Here is a 26,698-nt window from a genome sequence, read left to right on the forward strand (position 1 = left end):
GATCAACACCGACGTAACGATTGCTAATTTTATTTTTCGCCGTAATTCGGCGCAAGAGTCGCGGCACGACACAAAGGACGCAGCCACTCCCATCGACATGTAAACGTGGGGACGATAAATGCGCACCCCCCCCCCCACCGCCCACCACCGCCACCACACACAAACGACATCACATTGTCCTCACTTGTTTACATTTTAAACACTCCTCTCGTCTCCTTCTTGGCGCATCACGGAATCCCTCCGAGTCCTGCTCGCACCTCCACAGCCACACTCACCTGCGCGGAACAACGGAGCGGACCCACCCCCCACCCCGGCCCGCGTGACCGCGGTCTCTTGGCCCCTGTTCCATGAGTCCGGGGGCTCTCGCGACTCCCAAAGTCGCGCCTCTCGCCACTATTTAAACTCTACATCTCTTTATGCGCGGGCGGCGGCTTCGGCTTCTTCCGCTGCTGCGGCGACGGCGGCGGCGGTGGCGTTCGGCGCGGGAGATAACAGAGTCCCGCACACCCACGCGCAAACTTCCCGCACAAAGGTTACCGGGATTCCGGCCACAATCGTTCCCCCCCCCGTCCCCCCCCCCGGGCGACGATGCCCTCCAGGCCGCCCACACGCGGGGCTTCCTCCCCCCTCCGCCTCTCCCCCCGCACGCAGTGGAGGCAGCCGCGGGTCGCGCGGACCCCGTCCGGGCCTCGGTGCCGTGGTCGGGCCGCTTCGGCCGCGCGGAGGCCCCGCTAGACATCAACACACACGGTCGAGACCGCCGTTGCCAGAGCCCTGCTCTCTCTCTCTCTCACTCGCATCTACGGGGGTTTGTGTTTCGCGCGCGCCTCAAGACGAGTCCGGTTGCAGCCCGGCCAGTATTTTGATAGGGACCGCTGAATTCCTGAGTATTTGTGCAGGGCAAGAGCTGTCAAGGCTCGCCCGGCCGGGAAGATTGATAGCGAGGGGCTCCGGAAAGACCAGTCCTGCGACTGCAACAATACGCGCTCTCTCACACACACAACACCACACCCCACGTGCGCGCACACAGGCGCACACAGCGCCGACACATGCACACACACACACAACACCACAACACCACACCGCATCCTAACATCCTGACCCTCGTAGAACGTGCGGAGCACACCGCGGTGTGCGTGCGTGCGTTGTGATCGCGAATAAAGGCGCCCGCAGGCGCCCTCATTGAAAAGTCGTTGCCCCAGAGCGAGGCGGCCTCGCCGCACGTTTTATTTGTGTGACCCCGGGGTGAACCTGGCCCACGACACGGGGGCAGCTTTGAGACTGCATGTGGCGCGTTTATGAGTAAAACAGGAGCAGGGCCGCTCCTCCTTCTCCTCCTCCTCCCTCCTCCTCCTCCTCATGACCTCCTCACGCACGTGTCGCGTTCCTCGGCTGCGCACACTGCGCGCCGAACGAAGACGGCGGCCGTGGAATGATGAGAGAAAGGTAAAATGTGACCTGTATCGCGGATCCATAAATCCATCATTGACATTCCCCCCACCCGCCCGCAGCCGCCGCCGCCTCCCCCGCCTCCTCCTCCTCCTCTTCATCCTCCGCCGCCTCCCTCAGCAACACCGCCGCTTGACGCGGCCAACTCGGCCACGACCTCGCTTACTCCATTATCGCAGACGCGTTTAGTACATTTCTATTATTTAATTTCTCACGGTTTCTCTAATCGACGCCCTCCCCCCCCTCACCACCACCACTTTTCATTTTGTTGTTGTTGTTGTTTTTTACTGAGTTAACGGGGGGAGGTCTCTCCCTGCCGCCGCCGCCGCTGCTACCGCCGGCAGCCGCCTTCAGCACGCGGCCGATGCCCACGAGCAACCCCAAAGCCGCCGCTGCTGCCGTGATAACATCTTTAACATCAAATTACACCGCTAAATGCATCTGTGCGAGGTGGGGGCGGCGGCGGTGGTGGTGGTGGGGGACCTCTCGGTTTATCTGGGCCGTGTATCGCCGCGGCTTGTACCGGGGAGGTAGAGAGGGGTGGTGGAGGAGTCGTGGTTGGTAGACGTCGCCGTGGTGGTGGTTGTGGTGGGTGGTGGTGGTGGGTGGTGGTGGTGGGGAGGGGACGTGGGGAGACTCCTCGTGTTCTTAGGACGCCTGCGGACCCGCGGATTTGTCACAACTTTTGCTGCTGATTAATGGTCGCGGTCGCCTCTACTTAATGGCTGTGGGGCGCTCGTCGTTGGCGTTATGATTTAGTGTTGGTGGTGGTGGTGGGGGGGAGGCATGCGCCGTGCCCACACGGGAGGAGGATGATGATGATGCCGACGACAACAACAACGCGTCCTTATGAGGCGAATCTAAACGGGGCCGGCTTCTTTGCGTCGACCTCGACGTCGTCGTCGTCGTAGATGTATCCTAGACGACGGTGCGTTATCTTCAAGAACTAATACCAACAACCACCACGACGACGACGACGAGGAGGAGGAGGCCGACGAGGCGTTTCCCCGTGCGGCTGCCTTGTGGATCAATCACGCCTCAGACAATGCGCTCCCTTCCATTGCGCCGCCCGCCGCCTATTGGCTGGGCGCGCCCACGTGACCGGCGCAATCGCTCCGATTTCAACGTTGTCTCGGCGAATTCAATAGTTTTAAAATAGCCGCAGTCCCCATACGGCCGTAATCAGTGGAATTAAGACCTGGGGGGGGGGGGGAAAGGAGGCGAGAGAGAGGAAAAAAAAGGACAAAAAAAATATATACAGACCTTCCTTTAAAAATTACATTTTTATTTTGTGTGTGTGTGTCAAGAAATACGTCGTGCTGCGCTTACACCCCCCCCCCTCCTCGCTCAGTGCTCCGTCAAGGCAGCGATGAACTACGAGTTTGAGCGGGAAACTGGGTTCATCAACAGCCAGCCCTCGCTCGCCGAGTGCCTGACAGCCTTTCCCCCTGTCGCCGCCGAGACATTTCAAAGTTCATCAATCAAGAGCTCGACGCTTTCACCCCCGACGACACTCAGTCCTCCTCCTCCTTTCGAGTCCATCATCCCGGCTCTGCTGCAGCACGGCACTCGGCCAGCGAGCCGGGCGCGGCCGGCTCCCTCCGGCCGTCTCCCGTCGCCCGCTCAGCCTCCCGAGTACCCGTGGATGAGGGAGAAAAAATCGTCCAAGAAACAACAACAACAGCAGCAGCAGCAGCAGCAACAGCAGCAGCATCAGCAGCAGCAGCATCTACAGCCCGCGCTTCCAGTGCCATCGTCGGTGGCCGGGCCCGTCTCGCCGACAGGTCAGCTTCGACGGACTTGCGCTCGTTTTTGTTGTTGTTGTTGAGCTCCGTCAGCTCTCTCTCCTCTTCTTCTTCTTCTCTCGTTCGTTCGCCCTCTGTGCGCCGGATCGCCGCGCGAGCGTCACGGCGAAGCGACTTCGTGAGACGGCCCTTGATGTGATTATCATGAGAGTTTGTTTTGACGTGTTTATTACGAGAGTTTGTTTTGACGTGATTATTATGAGAGTTTGTTTTGGTAAATATCGTCGTCGTGCCGTGACACACACCCCCCCCCCTTTTTATTTATTCTTCCTCTTGTTCGCGCGCTATCTGGAGCCCCTCCGTCTCGCGACAACTGATAAGGCCGCCTTGATTGGCAGCCGGTGGCTTAAAAAGTTGTTGTTTTTGATGTGGAAGAGTTGAGTTTAGTTGTGGGGTTGACCAGAGTGTGGGGGGTGGTTGGTTGCTTGGTTGGTGGTGGTGGTAACGATGGTGGTGGTGGTGGGGGGGGGTGTTCTCGCCAACTCTCTAGAAATGACTGTTTATTCAATTAAATGTTTGACAGTTAGTAAATAATGGCCAGGCTTCGACGATCTATAAATACGCTTCGCTATTGACGGGGGGGGGGGGGACGGCTGAGCCATCGCGGCGGCCATTTTACAGCAGAAGACGCGCGATGGTTTACGCGTTCGGACAGAGTGAATGGGACTTTTGAGTTCCCTCTCTCGGTACAGCGGTGTCTTTATTTTGTGTGTCTGTGTGTGGTGGTTGTTATTGTTGCTGCTGCGGTGCGCGTCTGGGGTCGCCACTCCATTCTCTCTCTCGCCCATCCATCCGCCACCCTCCTCCTTTGGCGTGCGTGTGCGCTTCAGATGACTCCTTAGACGAGGACGGTGCGAACGGTGGCTCCAAGCGGCTACGCACCGCGTACACCAACACGCAGCTGCTCGAGCTGGAGAAGGAGTTCCACTTCAACAAGTATCTCTGCCGGCCGCGGCGCGTCGAGATCGCCGCGCTGCTGGACCTCACCGAGCGCCAGGTCAAAGTTTGGTTCCAGAACCGGCGCATGAAGCACAAGCGGCAGACTCAGTACAAGGAGAACCAGGACAGCTCGGACGAAGCCTTCAAAAATAACAATGGGAATTCTGATCCCAGCGTGGAGCCCAATTCCAACTCGTCCGTCGCCCAATCCTTAATCAGCAATGTGCCCGGCGCTCTGCTCCAAGAAAGGGAAGTCTACGACGTTCAATCAAACGTGCCAATCCATCAATCGGGCCACAACTTAAACAACGGCGGCGGCGCGCCCAGGAATTTCAGCCTCTCCCCCGCGTCGAGCAGCGATGAGAGCCCCGGGCCGGACGACGGAGCCGGACTGCCGCAGCCGCAGCAGCAGCGAGCAGCGGCCAGCAGCCCCGAGACGAGCAGCCCCGACAGTCTGAGCATGCCTTCCCTGGAGGACCTCGTCTTCCCGGGCGACTCCTGTTTACAGCTCACGGCCACCAGTATGCCCGCCTTACCGGACGGCTTAGAGAGCACGCTGGACCTTTCCACGGACAATTTTGACTTTCTCGAAGAGACTCTGAACTCCATAGAGCTGCAGAATCTGCCCTGCTGAGAGTGGAGGTGCGTTTCGGGGGGGGGGGGGCTGGGGGGGTGGATGGGTGGAATTGGGGGGCACCAGCAAACTGCAGCAGCGGCAGGAGGAGGCACAGAGCACTTGGGCGATGCTGTTCCCGTCGCGCAGTTCACTTCGCGTCTCGTTTTTGTCAGAGTTCGTCCGCGCGGCCCGCGGAGTTTGTTGCCACCGGCGGGGCGGACGAGGTGAGAATCTTAAATATTAAAAAAACACGAAAAAACTTTCATTGGGGCGAGGGACGGTGATCGCTGCCCGATGGAAGCGAACGGGTGTGAACGACGCTGACGATGTGTTTTTTGTCTTTGTTTTTTTTTAATTACCGCGGCTCTTTTATTGTCATTTTTCTTGGTTTGTTTGTTTAATTTTGAACAGTTTTAATAGTTTACAAACGGAGAGTACAAGTTGGACACGGGCAAAATACGTTACGGGCACAGCTCTCGTTCTATTCACGTACCCCCCCCCCCCCCTCCCCAGCTGGGATGGATAAGTGGACATGTTACAAAGCATTTATAGTTGTTGTATAAAAGTAGTTTACGCATTATGTTATATGTATCTTTTTGAAAATATTCAATAAGTATATAGGCCTGTAGGCGCAATAGATTTCGACTTATGATTAGCAACTTTTTTTTATTTCGGTCACAAAAACTAGTTTCATGCGTTTCTCTTAAAAATAATAATACATAATGTTGTTTCATCGCTCTACAACCACGCATTTGCCCACGTGTCGTTAATTAATCGTTTTAATTTAATGAATGTCGCTTTGGGTTATTTTTTTGTGTTGGGTTCGGCGAGATCCTTCCCAATTTTCACCCGCGGGGAGACAGCCTCCTCCTCCTCGCTGGAGGAGCGGAGAAAGAGAGGCAGAGAGAGGAGAGAGCGCGCGCGCGAGGAGAGCCGCTTTCTCGCTTATCAGCGCGACCATCTCAAGAGCGGGGTCAGCCCCTCGACTCCTCTATCGCCGCGACAGTGTTACCACACACACCTAGAACCACATCGAGCCCCCTACCGGGGAGAGGGGGGGGCAGAAGAGGGGGGGGGTGAATAGGGTGCGGGGGTGGTGGGGGGGAAACGAATGTGCATTGTATTTCCGTAAATTATTTTAATAGATTACAAATCAAAGGACACCATATTCAAATAAAAAAAGACTAAAGTTGCATGGTGAGCTGGTTCGTCGCTCGTTTGTAGTTTAAGCGGCGTCGGTCGCCGTGTTGATTTGGGGGGGGGGCGACTCTCGCGTACCCCCCCCCCCACGAGAGCGACCGATCTCCACTGGCAGTGGGCGATTGTCGTGTGCGGTGTAAATAATCGCGGCCAGGGTTAGGGGTAGACACGCCGCGGTGGTGTGTGCTGCGTGAGTGTGATGATAATGGAGTGGTGTGCGTGCGTGTTGGGTGGTGGTGTGTGTGTGCTGCGTCCTATGTGAGTGTGATGATGGTGGCGCGTATACTGACGGATGGTGCCTGTCTGGGTAGTGTGTGATGGTGAAGGAGTTTGTTGGGCGGTAAGACGTGCCAGCCTGGTCATGGGTAAGAACCTATTCGGTAGAAATGTGTGCTGACTTATGTGTGCGCGCGTGTGTGTTGTTGAAGTGCTCTGGATGACGGGTGTGTGTGTGTTGGTACCGGTGTGTGTGCGCGTGCCGGTAATAATGTAGTGCTGGGCTGATGTTTATGAGCAGAGATGCGCGCTGGCTTGATGGTGTGAGTTGTGTCGTGGTGTTCGCGTTGACGACGACTCTCCCCCCCCTCCTCTTGCCGTGGACGCGTCGCCTCGGCCTCTCAGCTGCCCCGATGGGCGTCCGTGACGCCGGCGACACCGAGCTCGCTTCCGTGAAATGCACAATCAGATGTTATATGAGCTGTTAAACGACGGGGCGAGCGTTTACGGGCGTCGGTCTGGCCGCGTTTAGAAAGCCGGCGGTGTTTTATAGGGAGTTTGGCCAACCCCGCCAGCCGCACATAAATCACGGCGCTTTTCTACTGAATGGGAAAGTCGTTAAGAGCAAGCGGCATTGGCACGGAGGCGAGGCGATAAATCACAGGCCACGTTCTCAGAGCGCCACGGCGGTGTGCGTGTTTGGGGAGAGAGAGCGGAGCGTCTCAACATGGCCGACGTGTCATCATCGCACGTGAAGCTCTCTCACGCTCTGGCAACACTGCACTATGGGACAAATAAAGATGCCCCCCCCCCCGTCAAAAGTCTTAACAGACTGTTGCGGGCAAGTGCTGTTAGCGAGCACCTATGAAGGCCCGCATGGCACACGAGCGCGGGTGGGTGGCCAGCACCACGCCCGGCCGCCTTTGTCTCCCCAGTGACGATGTTTGCACATCGAAACAGTTACTAATTTGAGGCTGAGTCGACCTAGGGGAAGCCCAGGACCGGTTCAGATAATCGTCACTGGTGTTAGTGGCCGTGAGCGGGAATCGAACTCGGATGGTTGGGTTCGTAGCGCAGTGCGTTAATCGTTGCGCTACCACTACACGATAGCAAACACGCGCACGCTCAAACGAAGGGCATACGTTATACTATAATGTACGTTTTCCTAAAAAAACACGAAGATATCCTCTTATCGCCTCTAACATGACTTGTGATGAGTGCTAGTGCTGTTAAGGAGCACCCAACACTCTCTTAAACTCCCACGTACACTCAGACTCACTAACGCACGCACACTGGTTCGAAACTCGTTAGCACGCATTACCACACACTATCAGATTCGTAGAGTATTAAATAGTATGAATACTACGTGTACGAATGCGCTGCCTATAATATACACGGGCAAACAAACTTATCACGCAGTGAAGCAAACGACGACTCGCACACTTTATGACACTCACAATGACCGACACTCTCCAACGCACTCCGGCACACACACACACACAAGAACGCTCTCTCTTTGAACACACACATCGAGTATAACGCACACTCCTCCCGCATTCTGTAACAACACACGCTCACACACACACGCTCTCCAACAGATGCGATCACCCTACGCACACACTGAGCACCATAGATCCCTCCCTCTAATTCACACTAACAGGCCTTCATCACAACTTGTAGCGCCTTCTCTTATCCTCGACACATTACGTACACGCGTCAAATGATAACATCATTTTTTTCATGTAATCGGGAGAAAAACAACAGTAATCTTTGAGTCGTATCGTCTCCTTCACTGCAGGGTGCCGCGGTGCATTATTTGGTAAATTCCTCACTGCGTAGGGCTTCTGTTTTTTGTTGTTTAAGGGGAAACAATTTCAGGACGCCACTTCGTGGGTACGTCCGTGCGTGGAACTTCTTTTGCACCATACGTAACCAACCGTGCTAAATCGGAGGTGCTGGTTGAAGGACATCAAACTAAACGCGCGCACACACACACAAACATACAAAAAGAGTTATAACAAAAAGAAATGAGTTTTCAACTTAAAGAAATTGATCGGTATCGTCAGTAGCAGGGCTGGCAGCTGAGAGTGGCACCGGGTTTGGATCCGCGGGCCCCGTTGCTGGTGCGTAACCCAGAAACAAACATTGCGGCTCACGTTTAACAAATATTCCCCACCTCGGGTGATAACAGTTTATTTAGTAAATATTGCAGTTTATTATGATGTGTAATCTTCAACGGTAACATTCATACGTATCCACGGTTATATACTCGGCGTTATGTTACCCGTGTTTATAGAGTGAATGTTTATTAATATTATTACGAGTGTATATCAGTGTTTGTTAGTGTTTATTATTGTTATGATTTGCTGTGCCGTGGAGGAGATAGCGCGAAATCACGCGCCCGTGGCGAGGGTTCCCTCCTTGAAGGACTCCGGGCAGGGGGAAGACACTGAAGAACTGAGATGAAGTTGACTCTGGCTGTGTAAAAGACTAAGGCAGAAGTAGCCAACGGCCAAAGCGAACTTAACGCAACTAAACGTTTTAATTCTACTACTGTAAGGCCCACTGAGCTGATGTATCGCTCTTTTTCGGAAGTGACTTGGCCACCATTGATAAGATCAACGAAGTGGCTTATTACCGGGAAATTTATAGCAGCCAAATATTTTGAACGCGTGTTTCTAAAATGTCGAGGGAAAACCCGGAGGACTCGGGGGGGGGGGGGGGGGGTGGCAAATCCACGCGACCACGGGGAGAGAGAACACGCAGACTCCACCGAGATGTCAACTCTGCTGTTTGGGGATGAGGGCACTGGAGACAACTTCCCGAGGCTCAGGAAGAGCCCGTTGTACGCCGACGATGAAGAAGACAAGTGGGATAGAGCGACACGTCGCCTCTTCACGCGTCATGCGCTGGCATCTGTCGAGCGACCGGGAATTGCCGCTGCCCCTCCACCACCACCACCCCTTTGTTGGGCTCATTGTGCCGAGGCCCGTGAATGGCGCGGGCGTGGAGGACTTGGGGAGTCCCGCCCGCGCATTCCTCCTCGCTCCCTGGCCGCGTTTGCGCCTCCTGACAGAGAGAGAGGGGGCGGTGGTGCTGGGAGGACCGACAACGACGCAAAGGGCCGGGGCGTGGGGGGGGGGTGGCACTTAACGCACGCATATTACATACACACACACATGTGTGTGTATGTAATATGCTGATTGTACACACGTGTGTGTGTACAGTCAGTACAAAGACAACGAAGATCCCCCAGTATAGTCTCAAGAGACTGTTGGGACAAGTGCTGTTAGCGAGCACTGTCGTATAAACACAAAGACGACCCCCGCCCCTGTACAGCCTTAACATGCTGTTGGGGCAAGTTTTGTTAGTGAGCACACTGTCGTATAAAGGCAAAGACCCCCCCCCCTGTATAGCCTGAACAAACTGTTGGGGCAAGTGCTGTTAGCGAGCACACTTACGTGCACACCTACAAAGACACACACACATGCAGACACTTAAATGCGTACACACAGTTACATATATACACAGAGAGAGAAGATATATGAACTTATATGCTGAGTTACATTCACACAAACGAAGACAAATATTCCCCGCATAGCATTTAACAGACTGTTGGGGCAAGTGCTCTGAGCGAGCACCTATGAAGGCCGGAACGGCACACAAGGGGGTGGGTGTGGTCAGCACCACGCCCGGCCGCCTTTGTATCCCCAGTGGCGATGTCTACACACCGCACCAGGACACTTACATACACAAGGGTACACACAAGTCTAGTCGAGTATACATTTAAATCTAGAGGGGCTCGACACACAAAAACACTCGTATACACCCGCTTACACATATACATTATTATACAAAGACAGTGCATACACATACACGCATACGTATATACACATTAATACATACACAACATGTATACTGTAATACATATAAATGTGTATAAAATACAGGACTTAGATGCATAAACACATAACACTCGCCCCAATACACGTCGTTGTATGGCTCTGTACAAAACGAAGACACGTGCAGACAGACGGAACGCAACGACACGCACAGACACGTACGAATACATATACATCCATACATGAACACATAGAGTGGACACGTACACGCACACGCACGGACACGTACAGCGTGTATACATACAGAACAAACTCGCGTAAATACGTGTATACACACACAAATATATACATAAAATATACACAGATAAACAGACACGCACTTGCACACATGCAGACATCGTTCAGTATACAAACACGCGTACCACAAAGTGGAGCGACGCAGGGATGTACAGAAACTCGTACACACGGATTCAACTCGCGCACAGGCGACACGCGACGAAGCGCGCAGCACAACGATCGCTGGTGGTGACTCAGTGACGGTGACGTCACCACAAAGCGCGCGTGCCAGGCTAGATGCACCTCGAGGGCGGGTGAAGTTTATCGACGGCTCAAGGCCACAAACAAAAGTACAAATGCAACGGACGACAACAGTCGACTCCGCTCGCCACTGCAGTGACGGGAGACGTCACCGCGGCGCGTGTGCCAGGCTAGGTGCGCTCCGAGTTGCATGCAACAGACGCAAGGGGCGACAACGCTTCAAGGTCGCGTGGAGATCGTGACTCGGGCGCTAAGGAGGCTACGCGCACGCGGACCCAGCGCGAGAGTTTGGTGCCGCTCGGGTGATCTTGAGGCCCACCTCGTTTTAAGAAGGTCGCCCTCTGTGACGCACACGAAGACTAAGATCCCCCGTGTAGCCTTAACGGACTGTTGGGGCAAGTGCTGTTAGCGAGCACCTATGAAGGCCGGAACGGTACACGCAGGGGGTGGGTGGCCAGCAGCAACACGCCCGGACCGTCTTTGTCTCCCCTAGTGGCGATGTTTATACACCGCACCAGGTACGCATTGAGGCTGAGTCGACCTAGGGGAGGGCCCAGGACCGGTTCAGATAATCGTCACCGGTGTTGGCCGTGAGCCGGGAATCGAACTCGGGTCGCCGGCCGGGTTCATAGCGCAGCGCGCTAACCGCTCCGAGACAAAGATCCCCCGTGTAGCCTTAACGGACTGTTGGGGCAAGTGCTGTTTGCGAGCACCTATGAAGGCCGGAACGGTACACGAGGCAGTGGGTGGCCAGCAGCACTACGCCCGGGCCGCCTTTGTCTCCCCTAGTGGCGATGTTTACACACCGCACCAGGTACTAATTTGAGGCCGAGTCGTCCTAGGGGAGCGCACACACACAGAGGATGCCGAGCCGCACACGCACACAAGTATTTAAACGGCGCGACTATAGGAGCAGTGCCCTTTGCTTCAACTGGGTTTTTAAAATAGATTTTTGTTTTCTTAATGTGTCTTATGTAAAATCAGCGCGTGTGAATGTCGTGCGTGGACGATTCGTCGGTACATCGCAGGATCGTGCGAGATAGCGATGGCGACCGCGGCGTTGGAGAGGCCTTCATCCAGCAGTGGATCGATGATGGCTACATTAGTAGGATTATTATACGCTGTAGAGGTCTGTGGGTCGGTGTGTTGGCGTAGTGGTTAGTTCCACTGCGCGATGAACCCCATTTACCTGCAGCATGAGTTCGATTCCCGGCCACGGATACCGTCAGTGGCGAGTGACACGTATCTGAACTAGTCCTGTGGTGAAGTATGGTCAAACAACCCCCCCTTCCCCATGACTTAACACGACGTTCCTATGCAACTATCCATCAATGGGTTGACAATGTTCTGTAGGGTACAGTAATAGCAGATGCCTTTGTGTACAGTATATAAAGTGCGAGTATTAGTTAAGTTGGATTTAAAAACTACTTTTGGACAATAATAACCGGACGATATTTTAAAGGAAGGTAATACGATGGGGGTGAGGGAGCGGTGGCACAGTGGGTTTGTTCACTGAAACATGTACCTACCCATCTGAGTTCGATTCCCGACACCGGCTAACATCAGTGGCAAGGGATGTCATCCCCTTCCCCCCACCCCTCACCAGGCTGGGTGGCGAAATTAGGTCAAATATTTTGCTAAATGACTGACGCGGCGTGGAGAGAACAACATCATCCAGCAGTGGATTTCCAATATTCCGAAAACATTTTTTTTGCAATGCAGAGTCGTAGGTTTATTATGATTACAATTAATAATTATTATATCATTTGTTTACGCAGGGAAGCCTCCGCTGAGTTTCAAACCTCTTTTTCAGGTGGGCCCTGCCCTGGGGGATGTAATCGCCAATTCCATTGCAGGGGGTGATGACAGCTCCGTGCCAGGAAGAGAGAGGGAGAGGCGTCCGTCAGCACGGCAACTGAACTGTGACGTTTTTTGGTAAAACATGCAACGTATTTAAATGGCACACATACACGCGCGTGCGCATCGAGAGACACACACACACGTGAGGAATACGCATTAAGAGAAGACGCCAGCGCTTACCCCTAGGCACGCAGAGGTACATTCACGCGTGTTTGTGGAGGCGTTATTATTTAATAATTTCCCTTTAAAACAAATACAAAGTTTGGGCCGGGAAGGGGGGAGGAACTGATGAAGCGCACTTGCACTGCTGCTTAAAAAAAAACACACGGGCTCCTGTCCAGCGGCACACTACTGCAACACGGCCACCACTGCACAAGCCACCGCTGCACAAGCCACCGCTGCACCAGCCCTTACTGCACTACCCACCACTGCAGAAGCCTCCACTGCACCAGCCACCACTGCACAAGCCACCACTGCACCAGCAACCACTGCACAAGCCACCACTGCACAAGCCACCACTGCAAAGGCCACCACTGCACAAGCCACCACTGCACAAACCAATAGCACCGATCTGCAGGGTGCTGCCTCTCGTCAGCCACGTCTGTGAGCGCGGCAGCTATTCAACTATTTTCATTCATTTTTACCAGGTAAGGCCCACTGAGCTTTGTGGCTCTTTTTCAGAAACGACCTGGCCACTAATGATAGCTCAACAAAGTGGCTTATGATGTGGAAATGTATAGCAGCCAAATGATCGAAACGCAAGTTGAATCTAAATGTGGAGGGAGAGAAAGCACCGGAGGACCCGGCGAAAAATGCACGCGATCACGGGGAGAGAGAGAGAGCATGCCAACTCTAAATATACAGCAGCAGGCGTCAGGGTCAGGATTGAACCCACAACCTCCTTCATACCAGGCGAGGGAGTTAACATCTCGCCGCCGCGGTGCCGCGCATGGGCCAGGGACGCTCGCCGCACGTCGGGGCTGGAGCGAGGCGCGTGGTGCGGAATGATGAGGAGGCTCCGGGTGTGCCGTGCGGAGTGCGCCGCGACCCCGCGAGGAATATTGATGAGTGCGGTTACTTGCTCCCTCCTCGCTGCTGGACGCGAGCAGATGGGGGGGGGGGGGGGGCACAGAGCTTTGCTGTTTCCTACTGCCTCCTTCTCAGCGGCCGATCAGACACTGGTGGCGCTGTTCCCAACAAGCGATCGCGACACAGCACAGAGAAGAGGGGTTGGAAGGAGATGGACGGACGCGGTAGACGGAGTGGGGGGGGGATGAGAGGCAGAGGGATGAGCTCACGGAGGGGGGCGTCGGGATGGAGAGACGAGCGGACTGAGGAGTTCAGGCCCCGATAGAGGTCCAATGTTTCCGCCCTCAAATTACATTTCTGCACGCGTTCCTCTTGGCGGCGGTGACGAAACGGGACTAATTTCGAGGGTAAACACCACCGGGGCCCGGCTCGCAGTTGCAAAAAGGAAACGCAAATTGCCTTGAAACCACGAGTTCCGGCGGCCCCGACACCCGACACACTCCTTCAAGGGCCCCTGCGTCCGGGCGAGGCAGTGGCGAAGGCCCCCCCCCCCGCCTTCTCCTCCAGAGCTGGGGAAATGAGGCCCGAGTCCACAGTAAATATTTACCTTGGTGCAGACACAATGTGGGAATTCGCTCGTGGGTCACGCGGGCGGAACATTACCCGCGCGAGGCGGGCGGCCAGAGCTGGGCGGAATCCACAGCGGCGGCGGCGTTGGGAGCACGAACAGAAACATTGGCCAAGCGTGCAGGTGGGGAGGGATGGGCCTATGTGGTGGACCTATGGGTGGGCTCGCGTATAAAAGCTAGCGGGGGATGGGTGGACTATAGCTCAGGGCGCTTAGGAGAGGTGAGATCATGGCCCAGGGAAGAGATCGCATCGTGGTCCAAAGCCCAGACAGGATATCAGCTTAGGGCCCTGTAAAGACATGCGAACATTAAGGGCATCAGCCATAGGGCCAAGCTCTCAGCGTGGGGTCCCAATTGCCACGCTCAGGGGTCCCTGGATTAGAGCGATCCCTACGGGGGGGGGAGGGGGGTGTCTGTGCTCTGTAAACTTGCCACGCGCCCTTCCTGGTATCAGGGCGGCCACGCAGATACCAGGTGCCCTATTCACCCCCTGTGTGGATTAGCGACGGTGGGGGGGGGGGTATGGGATTTGCTGTGACCTCTGGGCTGTCCGCGTCGGCACACGGAGCCCTGCTGACTGTCGCCGTGTGGTGACGGGAAGGGTCACGTGGTTATTTATTTATATGAATTTTTGTTATATATAAATATTTAGTGTTTTTTTATATTAATTAGAAAATTCGCCAGCACATTCTATTTTAATTACTGTAATTTTTCGTAATCGCGTTAGACGCTGGAGAGCCTATAAATCATTGGGAATTAATGTGCGGTTTCTTCAGAACAAACCCCACTCTGAGCGCTACCCCGCCGCAGGCAACAGGTGAGTTGGGGTCCCGTCGACAGTGGTAGTCACAGCATCGACAGCGAGTCCCATTCCACCTCGCGACTACTTAAACTAAAAACTAAACTACGTGATTTTTTTTATTTTACCAGGTAAGGCCCACTAAGCTATACATCTCTTTTTCAGAAGCGACCTGGCCACAAATCATAGCTCAACCAAGTAGCTTATCACGTGGACATTTATTGCAGCCAATTTACTCTCAACGCATATTGATTCTAAATGTGGAGAGAAAAAGCGGAGGACCTGGAGAAAAATCCACGCGACCACGGGGAGAATATGCAAACTCCAAATTTATAGGCATTAGGGTCAGGATCGAACTAATGGCCTGCTGTATACCAGGCGAGGGAGTTAACATCTCACCACTGCGGCGTATTCATCACCATCAGTAAACCCCCAATACAACAGCATCTTCTGACTATAACAGCCTGACCTTTGTAATTTGTAAACCACGGTCTCACATACAGTGATTGATTGCTTCTGTGGACAGGTGTCTTTTATACAGGTAACAAGCTGAGATTAGGAGCACTCCCTTTAACAGTGTGCTCCTAATCTCAGCTCGTTACCTGTATAAAAGACACCTGGCAGCCAGAAATCTTTCTGATTGAGAGGGGGTCAAATACTTATTTCCCTCATTAAAATGCAAATCAATTTATAACATTTTTGACATGCGTTTTTCTGGATTATTTTGTTGTTATTCTCTCTCACTGTTCAAATAAACCTACCATTAAAATTATAGACTGATCATTTCTTTGTCAGTGGGAAAACGTACAAAATCAGCCTTGGATCAAATACTTTTTTTCCCTCACTGTACACACACGCAGGCACATTCATTCAATCATACAAAACAAGGATCTCTCTTTAGAGACATGCATACAGACTGTTGTGGCAAGTGATGTGAAGCCAGAAATCCGCCTTTATCGCCCCATACAAGATTCTCATTTAATGCTGAGTCGACCCAGGAAAGGCCTAGGAAAAGTTCTAGTTTCTAACACCACTTGCCACTGATGTCAGCCGTGGCTGGAAATCGAACAAAGATCGCCTTGTCAGTAACGCAACCACATCGTCACCGCTCCTCCACACGCGCCACCGACACATACACAGATTCGCACACAACAACAACCGCCGTTCGCCGATAAGTGGCGGTGTCATCACCACAGCGCTTTTGCCAGGCTAGGTGCACTTTTAAGCTGTCGACACACACCTATTCACATAGTTATACAGTGGCAGACGGACACACACCCATACTTACACACACACGGTATTACACAAATGTAACAGTGGACACAGAGACATTTACCCACGCCCCCAAAGACAAAAAGCAAATATATCCCTATAGCCTGGACAGACTGCTGGGGCAAGTTATGTTAGCGAGCGCCTATGAAGGCCCGCATGGCACCCGAGGGGGTGAGTGGCCAACACCACGCCCGGCCGCCTGTGTCTCCTGTGTGGCGGTGTTTTAAACATCACAACGAGTACTCATTTAAGGCTGAGTCGACCTAGGGGAGGCCCGGCACCGGTTCAGATAACCGCCACTGGTGTTGGCCGTGAGCGGGAATCGAACCCGGGTCGCCGATGTCGGAGCGCAATGCGCTAATCGCTGCGCCACCGCTCCCCACACACGCACAACCCACACGTACATACACACACAGGCACACGCGCACGTGACGCCAGCGAGGACACCCACGCGTGACGCCACAGCGCTATCAGCGCCACGCGCGTCCACCCCGTTTGCGGGAGAAAAGCTTCACACCCACACCCACCCACCTTGCCTCCCTCCTCCCGGCTCTCTCTCTCTTATCCCCACTCCCTCCTTTCCCTCTACCCACCAACGTCCCTCCCCCGCCCATTCTTTACATTTTCTGGAGGCCTGCACTCACCAGGGGATCCGTGGCAGAAATTACACGTGGCCGCGAGGTGGAGGAGGGAGGAGGAGAGAGGAGATCGACGCGAGTGTGTGGAGAGTCGAGTCCGGTTGCGGCCTGAGATTGGACTGGGTCCACCTCGGGTGCAGTGAGTTGATGCGTGGTCTCAGCCCGGTCACCAATGACTGCACACACACACACAAATCTATAACAAACAAAAAAAACTCGATCATACACACACACACGCAATCCATCACGTTAAATGTGGATTGTTCACTTACATCCGCACACTCCGGCTATAAATAATTGCAGCCCTTTGTTAATCCAGAATCATAATCGGAATATGTATTTATACTGGAGGAATCCGATGTGCTATACAGCTCTTAAATTGTTACGGATGTCCAGTAGGGGCGGATCGGAACGTTACCACAACAAACAATGCAAAAAAAACATAGGAGTGCAAAGTAGAGGAAACGTAAACAAATCACTTAAAATATACAAACAAAAACCCACTGAGGTATTAACTTATTTTTTTCAGAAGCGACTTGGCCACAAATTATAGCTTAAAAAAAGTGGGTTATCACGTAAAAATTTAGAGCAGCAAAATCATATAAATACACTCAACGAATGTTTCTAAGAATGGAGGGGGGAAAACCCGGATGACCCGGAGGAAAAAAATCCACGCGACCACGGGGAGAGAAACATGCAAACTACAAATATACAGCAGCAGGCGTCAGGGTCGGGATCGAACCAACCGACCTCCTGTATACCAGGCGAGGATGATAACATCGCACCAAAATGAATAAATAAAGTAGAAAGTTCAAATTGCATAATCAATTCCCAGGCTGTGGGGATTTGTTTGGACAGACTTCACCGAGCGAATCAGGGCGGCTCCTTGACGGTTCGGATGCCACTTTTCCCCACGAATATCAAACTATTGGCCGGGAATCGCGAACTCAGGGAACCGTGGTTTTATAAGTGCGTGGCGCTTAACCACCGCTGCACCACACCCACCCACCCCATTCCGGCTATCATGAGATCGAAAAGAATTCGTGGGGGTTGATTGACGCGTGACAAACACTTCTTTGCCGAGGCATTCGAGAATGTGGCCCGCATAGTTTGAGTTTAAAAGGTCCCCATTCAAGGCGCCCCTCGCGTGGCGTCATCTCACGAGTTGGGGATCGTCGAAAATGAAATGCAAACCTTTCTTTTCGCTACTCTGAGTCAAACGAGAAAAAAACTCGATGGCGTGTAACACGCGAGAGAATAATCAACGATAAATTATAAATACCGCAAGGGGGATCAACATGAAAAAAATATATATACTCCGCGTCTTCTGCTTCAGAGTGGGCGCTAAAGACCCCGTGACGTCTTCGCAAGAGTAGGCCACGGGGTGCCGGCGGCATAAACCAAAATTGCCAAATATAAAACTAAAAACTTCCCGATGCAGTAATTATTTAATTGGAATATACATTTAACTAAACTTTGTATTTTACCAAGTAAGGCCCACTGAGTCATGTAGCTCTTTTTTCAGACGCGACCTAGTCGCAATTGATGGCCTAATGAAGTGGCTGATCAAATACTCGAAACGCGTGAGGTTGGTTCTAAATGTGGAGGATGAACCCGGAGGACCCGGAGAAAAAGCCACGCGACCACGGAGACAGAGAACATACAAGCTCCAAGTATACAACAGGCGTCGGGATAGATCCAACGACCTCCTGCATACCAGGCGAGGTAGTTAACATCTCGCCACTGCGGCGCCCTACACATACAGTGTAGCAATCATCGTCCACCTCCTGCCAAAACCTGGCCGGACTCTCCTGAAAATGTGTCGTGTGACTCAGTGACAGAGCCAGTGACAAGCGTGATTATATAGTTATGTATATCATAACTCCTTCCCATCGCTGTGTGAAACCTCAAGAGCTGGGGACCATCACCATTTGGGGGTTGCAGCGGTGCTGGCCACGCGCACGTGCGATGGATTTTCATCACTTTAACAAATCAATACGTGCTTCATCGCTATCTTTCTCACTCTTCATATCGTTTCAATTTTTCCCGATTAACTCACCCAGGTTGTTGCATCACCGTTTTTCTTTTTTTAAACAACCGCTACTGGAAGAATGTCACCAATCGCATGCTCGCTACGTTCACGAACAACGCAGACTCCACGACGCCTGTGTTCGCGCGTAGCGGTATACGGACATTATACCCCCGAGGTTTCACTGTGAGCTAAATTGCGTCAATAATTGCAGGCAATTTCCCCGTCCGCCTTAGGAACGTGGAATTTCCACCGCTATCTCACAGGGCTGCTCTCTGCAGCCGGAGATGCCGCGCCTGGGGTCGGGGGAAACGTCGCGCGCCCTGGGCTCACGCAGCCGATGTCAGCTCCTTCAGAACGAGAGGCGAGATAAGCCGGCTATCAGTGGCGAGACCCCACGTGCCCCCCACCCCACCCCCACTACGCTACCCCTAATACCACCACCACTACACCTCCCCACACAGATCCTTACACTTCCACTAACACCACCCCTACACCCCAAACACCCGACAAAGACACAGATCCCCCGCATAGCCTGTAACAGACTGTTGGGGCAAGTGCTATCAGCGGCACACGCAGGGGTGCGTGGCCAACACCACGCCCGGCCGCCTTTGTCTCCCCAGTGGTGATGTATACACACACCAGGTACCCATTTCAGGCTGAGTCGCCCTAGGGAAGGCCCATCACCGGTTCAGGTAATCGTCACTGTTGTTGGCCGTGAGCGGGAATCGAACTCGGGACGCCGGGTCCGTAGAGCAGCGCGCTAACCGCTGCACCACCGCTCCCTAGAGCCACCCCCACATCACCATACACTCTGCCGTCTACAACACTAATACCATTGTATACTCTTCAACACCGCCCTCCTTGATCCCTAACACTACACACACACCCCCTGTGATTCTCCTGCACACCTACACACTGCACCTCCCCTTCTACTATCACCACCACCATGAGCATCATCACTACCGCCATCATCAGCACCGCTACCGCCATCATCATCACTCTCACCACCATCATCATCACCAGCACCACCACCACGGCTCTCAACGACTCAATCCACACCCCAGACAGAGCCAGTGACCCGTGGACGGGAGGTCCCTATACCCCTGTCTTAAAAGCTGTTATGACTCATGGAGATAAATGAGGTATAGGATTGGGAGTTTGCGCCCACCCTCTGTGTGCTGAAGGTGCACACGATAATAATTACACACACAAAAAACGCAGTCACTGGAGAGCTTCCTCGCTGAGTCTCAAGATCCATTTGCAGGAGAATCGTTTGTTTAGATGTTTGGACCGCCCCCTGTTATTTGCGTTTGAACTGACCGAGAGAGGAGGAAAACTGGAGTACCGTACCCGGCAAAAATGAGCAGGCACGCGAGGGCATAAGGTGAGGCTGCACAATCCGTACGGATATGTCAAAATCCCACTTGCTGTCCTGCAATTCGTGGCCTGAAGCTGGTACCCGAATCTCAAGGGATGAAGATAACCTTCACCCCAAAGTCCCCGGGTAGGGTGGAGTAGGGTTCGATATCTGCGTCGGGCTCCACACGTGGCAATTCTCACCCGTATGAAGTACATCATCATGGGGTGATTACAGTACACAGGCATGTTGAACTTCTTTCGCACCGTCCGCAGCCAACCGTGCTCATCGGAGGTGCGGGGAAAAATACAATGAAGCAACACAATATGTTAACGTACGGTTTTAGATCGTCATAATAATGATTTCAACTTGTAACTCGCATAGCATTCGCTCATTCTCGATGAGAGAAAGAATAAGAACTCAGATGCGTTAGGAAGCACAGACAATCAAGAAGGCAGCCATGCGGTCCTCGATATGTTATCTGCCCATGAATGAGCATTTACCCGTGGGAGAACACCACAGCACCTGAAGCAAACCCATCCGTGCTAGACGGAAAAAAACACTATCCGATACAGACAGAAGAGGTGGGGTCCACGTATTTTTCTGTACTGCCTTCTCTTGAAAACCCAGGGTATGTGGCACCTCATTGCCCACGAGAAGAACGTTTCATCATAATTGTGCGATCTACCAGCCCTCACCCCCATGACGGTGCTGGATTTACAGGCGTGTGCCACCACTGCCTGGCTGAGAGCAAATGATAATGTGTATTATGCGTGGTCGCGGAAAAAACTCAAACAATAAATATGTATCCGCATCTGCCTTCCCCGCACCATTTCCTGAAGCAGTCAGCTTATGAAACACCATCACAATCAACGTCCTCGTTTATTTATAGTCAGGTAAGGGCACATCGACTTCGGCTCGGCACGGGAGCTAGATGGATGATTACATCGCGAGGTCGTGGAGACAGCTTGGATCAAACTTATTATCCATCAGTGGCTTGATCATGGCTGACGTGGTTCATAATCTTTATTTTATACCAGATGAGAGACGACTGAGACTGAACAGGAGCTCCGCACATTAGGAAGCCACTTAAGCTATGCACATTTAAATCTAGATTGTTTAGTTTATTGTCCTCTCCCCGCACATCGGATTAGCACGGTTGGCTACATACGGTGTGAATGAAGTTCAACATACATAGAGTTCACATGATACAAAGTAAAACAAAAAAAACCCCCAGCATTCAGGGTGACATATTCAGCAATACGGGGTGGGTTGGGGGTGGGAACGAGACTACGAGACATTTATAAAATTAATAACAGCAGCATAAAGGGCGTGCACGCAGTGCATTGAACGGAGCCGGCACCGTTGCCGGCACCGCGCTCCGGCACGCTTCCCAGCACGCTTCCCAGCGGCAGTGGAAACACGGCGCGGGTTCCGCGTGCTGCGGGACAATTAAAGCTCCACGCGGCACGCCCTCTCTCGCCTCTTCTCTGCCTCTCACCACTATCTCCCACCCTCTCTCTCTCCTCTTCCCTGCCTCTCACCACCATCTCCCACCCTCTCTCTCCCTCTTCCCTGCCTCTCACCACCATCTCCCACCCTCTCTCTCCTCTTCCCTGCCTCTCACCACCATCTCCCACCCTCTCTCTCTCCCCTTCTCTGCCTCTCACCACCATCTCCCACCGTCTCTCTCTCCTCTTCCCTGCCTCTCACCACCATCTCCCACCCTCTCTCTTCTCTGCCTCTCACCACCATCTCCCACCCTCTCTCTCTCCTCTTCCTTGCCTCTCACCACCATCTCCCACCCTCTCTCTCTCCCCTTCTCTGCCTCTCACCACCATCTCCCACCCTCTCTCTCTCCTCTTCCTTGCCTCTCACCACCATCTCCCACCCTCTCTCTCCCTCTTCCCTACCTCTCACCACCATCTCCCACCCTCTCTCTTCTCTGCCTCTCACCACCATCTCCCACCCTCTCTCGCCTCTTCTCTGCCTCTCACCACCATCTCCCACCCTCTCTCTCCTCTTCCCTGCCTCTCACCACCATCTCCCACCCTCTCTCTCTCCTCTTCCCTGCCTCTCACCACCATCTCCCACCCTCTCTCTCCCTCTTCCCTGCCTCTCACCACCATCTCCCACCCTCTCTCTCCTCTTCTCAGCCTCTCACCACCATCTCCCACCCTCTCTCTTCTCTGCATCTCACCACCATCTCCCACCCTCTCTCTCTCCCCTTCTCTGCCTCTCACCACCATCTCCCACCCTCTCTCTCCCTCTTCCCTGCCTCTCACCACCATCTCCCACCCTCTCTCTCCTCTTCCCTGCCTCTCACCACCATCTCCCACCCTCTCTCTCCTCTTCTCTGTCTCTCACAACCATCTCCCACCCTCTCTCTCCTCTTCCTTGCCTCTCACCACCATCTCCCACCCTCTCTCTCCTCTTCCCTGCCTCTCACCACCATCTCCCACCCTCTCTCTCCCTCTTCCCTACCTCTCACCACCATCTCCCACCCTCTCCCTTTCCTCTTCCCTACCTCTCACCACCATCTCCCACCCTCTCTCTTCCCTGCCTCTCACCACCATCTCCCACCCTCTCTCTCCTCTTCCCTGCCTCTCACCACCTTCTCCCACCCTCTCTCTCCTCTTCCTTGCCTCTCACCACCATCTCCCACCCTCTCTCTCCTCTTCCCTGCCTCTCACCACCATCTCCCACCCTCTCTCTCCCTCTTCCCTACCTCTCACCACCATCTCCCACCCTCTCCCTTTCCTCTTCCCTACCTCTCACCACCATCTCCCACCCTCTCTCTTCCCTGCCTCTCACCACCATCTCCCACCCTCTCTCTCCTCTTCCCTGCCTCTCACCACCATCTCCCACCCGCTCTCTCTCCTCTTCTCTGCCTCTCACCACCATCTCCCACCCTCTCTCTCTCCTCTTCCCTGCCTCTCACCACCATCTCCCACCCTCTCTCTTTCTCTCCCTCTTCCCTGCCTCTCACCAACATCTCCCACCCTCTCTCTCTCCTCTTCTCTGCCTCTCACCACCATCTCCCACCCTCTCCCCTTCTCTGCCTCTCACCACCATCTCCCACCCTCTCTCTTCCTTGCCTCTCACCACCATCTCCCACCCTCTCTCTCCTCTTCCCTGCCTCTCACCACCATCTCCCACCCTCTCTCTCCTCTTCCCTGCCTCTCACCACCATCTCCCACCCTCTCTCTCCTCTTCTCTGCCTCTCACCACCATCTCCCACCCTCTCCCCTTCTCTGCCTCTCACCACCATCTCCCACCCTCTCTCTCTCCTCTTCCCTGCCTCTCACCACCATCTCCCACCCTCTCCTCTTCTCTGTCTCTCACCACCATCTCCCACCCTCTCTCTCCCTCTTCTCTGCCTCTCACCACCATCTCCCACCTTCTCCCCTTCTCTGCCTCTCACCACCATCTCCCACCCTCTCTCTCTCCTCTTCTCTGCCTCTCACCACCATCTCCCACCCTCTCTCTCCCTCTTCCCTGCCTCTCACCACCATCTCCCACCCTCTCTCTTTCTCTTCCCTCTTCGCTCCCTCTCTCCATCATCTCCCACCCTCTCTCTCTCCCTGCCTCCCTCCCTCCTTCCCTCACAACAACGCATCAGTCACCATCTCCAGCTAACAGCAGCGTCCCTCCCTCCGGCCGGGGTCACGCCGAGTTCACGGGGGGAAGGGGGGAAGGGGGGGAAGAGGACCCCCTTTGAAGTCGGCCTGCCTCGTCCAGCAGATAAAATTGCGAGTAAAAGCCCTAGCAAGCTACGCCGCGGCTCCTCCAGGCACGGCATCTTCCACTCAACGCAGGGGTCTGATCACGGGGTGCCTGAGTGTCCCTGCAGGGGATCCTGGGAGTCCCCTTGCAAGGGGGCAAGAGACGTTGGAGGGGGAGGGTGTGGGCGACGGGGTTGGATGGGGGTGGTGTCGCTTGGAAGAGTCTGTGAGGGTGGGGAGTTTCTTGAGTGATTCCGAGGGGAGAGTGGAGAGTGTTCCTCGAGGGGTTCCTGCAGGGAATTGTTCATAAAGGGGTTCTATGGTGATCCCGAGAGGTTTCTTAGAGGCGGTGGCAGGGGGCGGGGTGGAGTACACGTGGGTGATGAGCACACACGAGTGATGAGTAAACATGGTGTGTGAGTACACGTGTGTGATAAGCACACAATACGAGTACACGTGGGTAGTGCTTATATTGTAAGTACACGCTGGAAATGAGTACACGTGGGTTACGAGTACACGTGGGTGAGTACACTACGAGTGCACGCAGGTAACGAGTACACATGCACCATGAGTACACGTTGGTAATGATTACCATAAGAGTTCACGTGGATGATGAGAACACGTGAATGAAAAGTACACGTGGCTGCGCGGAGCTGTCAGTACCCGTGGCTGAGTACATTATGGGTACACGTGGCCAAGCGGGGCTGTGAATACACGTGACTGAGTACACTATGGGTACACGTGAGTGAGCGGGGCTGTGAGTACACGTGACTGAGTACACTATGGGTACACGTGGGCCAAGCGGGGCTGTGAGTACACGTGAGTGAGTACACTATGGGTACACGTGGGTGAGCGGGGCTGTGAGTACACGTGACTGAGTACACTATGGGTACACGTGGGCCAAGCGGGGCTGTGGGTACACGTGACTGAGTACACTATGGGTACACGTGAGTGAGCGGGGCTGTGAGTACACGTGACTGAGTACATTATGGGTACACGTGGGTGAGCGGGGCTGTGAGTACACGTGACTGAGTACACTATGGGTACACGTGGGCCAAGCGGGGCTGTGGGTACACGTGACTGAGTACGCTATGGGTACACGTGAGTGAGCGGGGCTGTGAGTACACGTGACTGAGCACACTATGGGTACACGTGGCTGAGCGGGGCTGTGAGTACACAAAGCTGAGAGTATACGCGCTCCCCTCTCGCACGGTCCTCACGCCGGGGCCTAGAGAGCGACCCCGCGCGGCACAGCCGAGATTCCTCTGCGCGTACGCGAGGAGTGAAGAGAGCATCCCAGGGGGGTGGGGGGGGGGGGTCACCCCGGCCCCTCCCCTCCGCGGCGAGGTTTAGAGGGGATGAGAGGGTAGATGGAGAGGGGAGATGAGAGGGGGAGATGACATGTGTAGAGCAGGGTATGGGACACTCGTGCTGCGTCTCCGTGCACAGAGAGGTCAACACGTGACCCCAACACAATCACACACCTGGATCACCACTATTCGGCGGAATTGTAAAGAATAAGCGTAACAGATAGAATATTGATGATTCGGCGGATACTACTACTGTGTACTATTTGTGTACATGCTGCGAGGAGTCAGGGTGTCTCTATGCTCAAGTGATCATGGGGACTGTGCTCATCACCGGGGTTACACCAGTGGTGAAAATTCCACGTTCCTTAGACGGGTTAGGCCGATCAATGGGGATGAGCTACTGTTGAATTCCCAGGGAGGTAGTATGTGACGATGTGAGCCTCAGCGATGCTGATCATTCCATGCGACACGGTGGCGAGTTGCAAACTACCTCACCTGGTACACAGAACGTCGTGGGTTCGATCTGGACCCCGACGCTAAGGTTGAACGATTTGGGGAAAATATCTAATTGCGATTTTTCTGACAGTCAAGCTTCAGTTCAATATTCACTGTTTAATAGATTTAAAACATGTGATGGAGCATTACCACGTGATACCATCAAAAAATGAACTGCTCTATAATAGCTAATGCAAGGATAAGTACGTAAAATACATGAATTGCTTCCAACATGTATTTATTAAAATGTTGTTATTGAAATAAAACAATAAAACATGGAACAATTGTTAAGTTAAATAAAGTTTTAATAATAAGAAAAGAAAAAATTCCAATAAGAAAGTAATAGGACTTTTCAAATCGCAAAAAAATCGCAGCCTTTGCAATTTGCTAAGGGGCCGACCAGAAATGACGTCACGCGATTTTGGACGATTTTTGAGGCCCCCCCCCCCCCGTCACACGGTGTCACAAAAAGTCAGACCCCCCCCCCCAAATATGATGTCACAAAGCTCTGCCCCGCCCCCAACCATATTTCAATTTTGAAAATAAAACATGCTTCAAATCGCTTTAAACTATTGTCATTGTAGTGCGTATTTGATGTGGCGATGCACTCTGATGTTGTAGGAGAAAACACGTATTAAAAAGGCGTTGGAAAGCTTAAATCTAGCATAAAATTCACTTGAAAATATTCAACGTCTAACTAAAACTGCAGATGTTCAGAATATTATATTGAAATTATCTTATAAATATAAAATATTAAAAGTAATTATACCTATAAAAAATACTTTAAACTTTGTAGTAGAACGAAGCAAAATAGAGAGTACAATTATACCAATCATATATTCATTCCACAGAATGAAAAGCCCTGGTAGAATCATTAGAATAAAAATGTTTAATAACAATCATAAAAAAATGTTCAAAATGTTAGCTTCTCCATTCTCCCAGGGAGAA

At 53.2% G+C, this 26,698-nt stretch overlaps 1 protein-coding gene and 1 long non-coding RNA gene across 3 annotated transcripts in view; one reads left to right on the forward strand and one right to left on the reverse strand.

Moving 5' to 3' along the window:
• The first annotated feature begins 648 nt into the window (after positions 1–648).
• Positions 649–5,556, forward strand: HOXA2 (homeobox A2). 2 transcript variants are annotated; one of them, XM_032945643.2, is made up of 3 exons: positions 649–1,446; positions 2,801–3,233; positions 4,085–5,556. In XM_032945643.2, exons 1-3 carry the CDS (start codon positions 1,360–1,362, stop codon positions 4,825–4,827), a joined length of 1,263 nt encoding a protein of 420 aa, XP_032801534.2. In that variant the 5' UTR covers positions 649–1,359; the 3' UTR covers positions 4,828–5,556. The 2 variants fall into 2 exon arrangements, with proteins under 2 accessions (XP_032801534.2, XP_075916015.1); XM_076059900.1 differs by lacking the exon at positions 649–1,446 and adding an exon at positions 1,544–1,899.
• Positions 5,557–7,349: 1,793 nt separating this feature from the next.
• LOC116938503 (uncharacterized) overlaps positions 7,350–26,698 on the reverse strand; it is a 52,155-nt gene continuing 32,806 nt past the window's right edge. Inside the window, exons 2-3 of the long non-coding RNA XR_012932817.1 lie at positions 16,838–17,027; positions 7,350–9,294 (exon numbers count right to left, since the gene is read on the reverse strand). This is a non-coding gene — a long non-coding RNA (uncharacterized LOC116938503). The remainder of the gene's footprint in view (positions 9,295–16,837; positions 17,028–26,698) is intronic.

Source organism: Petromyzon marinus, chromosome 4 (assembly GCF_048934315.1).
Source record: "Petromyzon marinus isolate PM22_M1 ecotype Great Lakes invasive population chromosome 4, UKy_Petmar_22M1.pri1.0, whole genome shotgun sequence".
NCBI classification, from domain to species: Eukaryota; Metazoa; Chordata; class Hyperoartia; order Petromyzontiformes; family Petromyzontidae; genus Petromyzon; species Petromyzon marinus.

Excerpts from the sequence above, each read along its gene's own strand:
- HOXA2 (XM_032945643.2), top strand. The coding sequence starts at position 1,360 with ATGACCTCCTCACGCACGTGTCGCGTTCCTCGGCTGCGCACACTGCGC. Across the intron at positions 1,447-2,800 it reads CGTGGAATGATGAGAGAAAG|TGCTCCGTCAAGGCAGCGAT; the intron begins GTAAAATGTGAC and ends CTCCTCGCTCAG. Across the intron at positions 3,234-4,084 it reads CGGGCCCGTCTCGCCGACAG|ATGACTCCTTAGACGAGGAC; the intron begins GTCAGCTTCGAC and ends TGTGCGCTTCAG.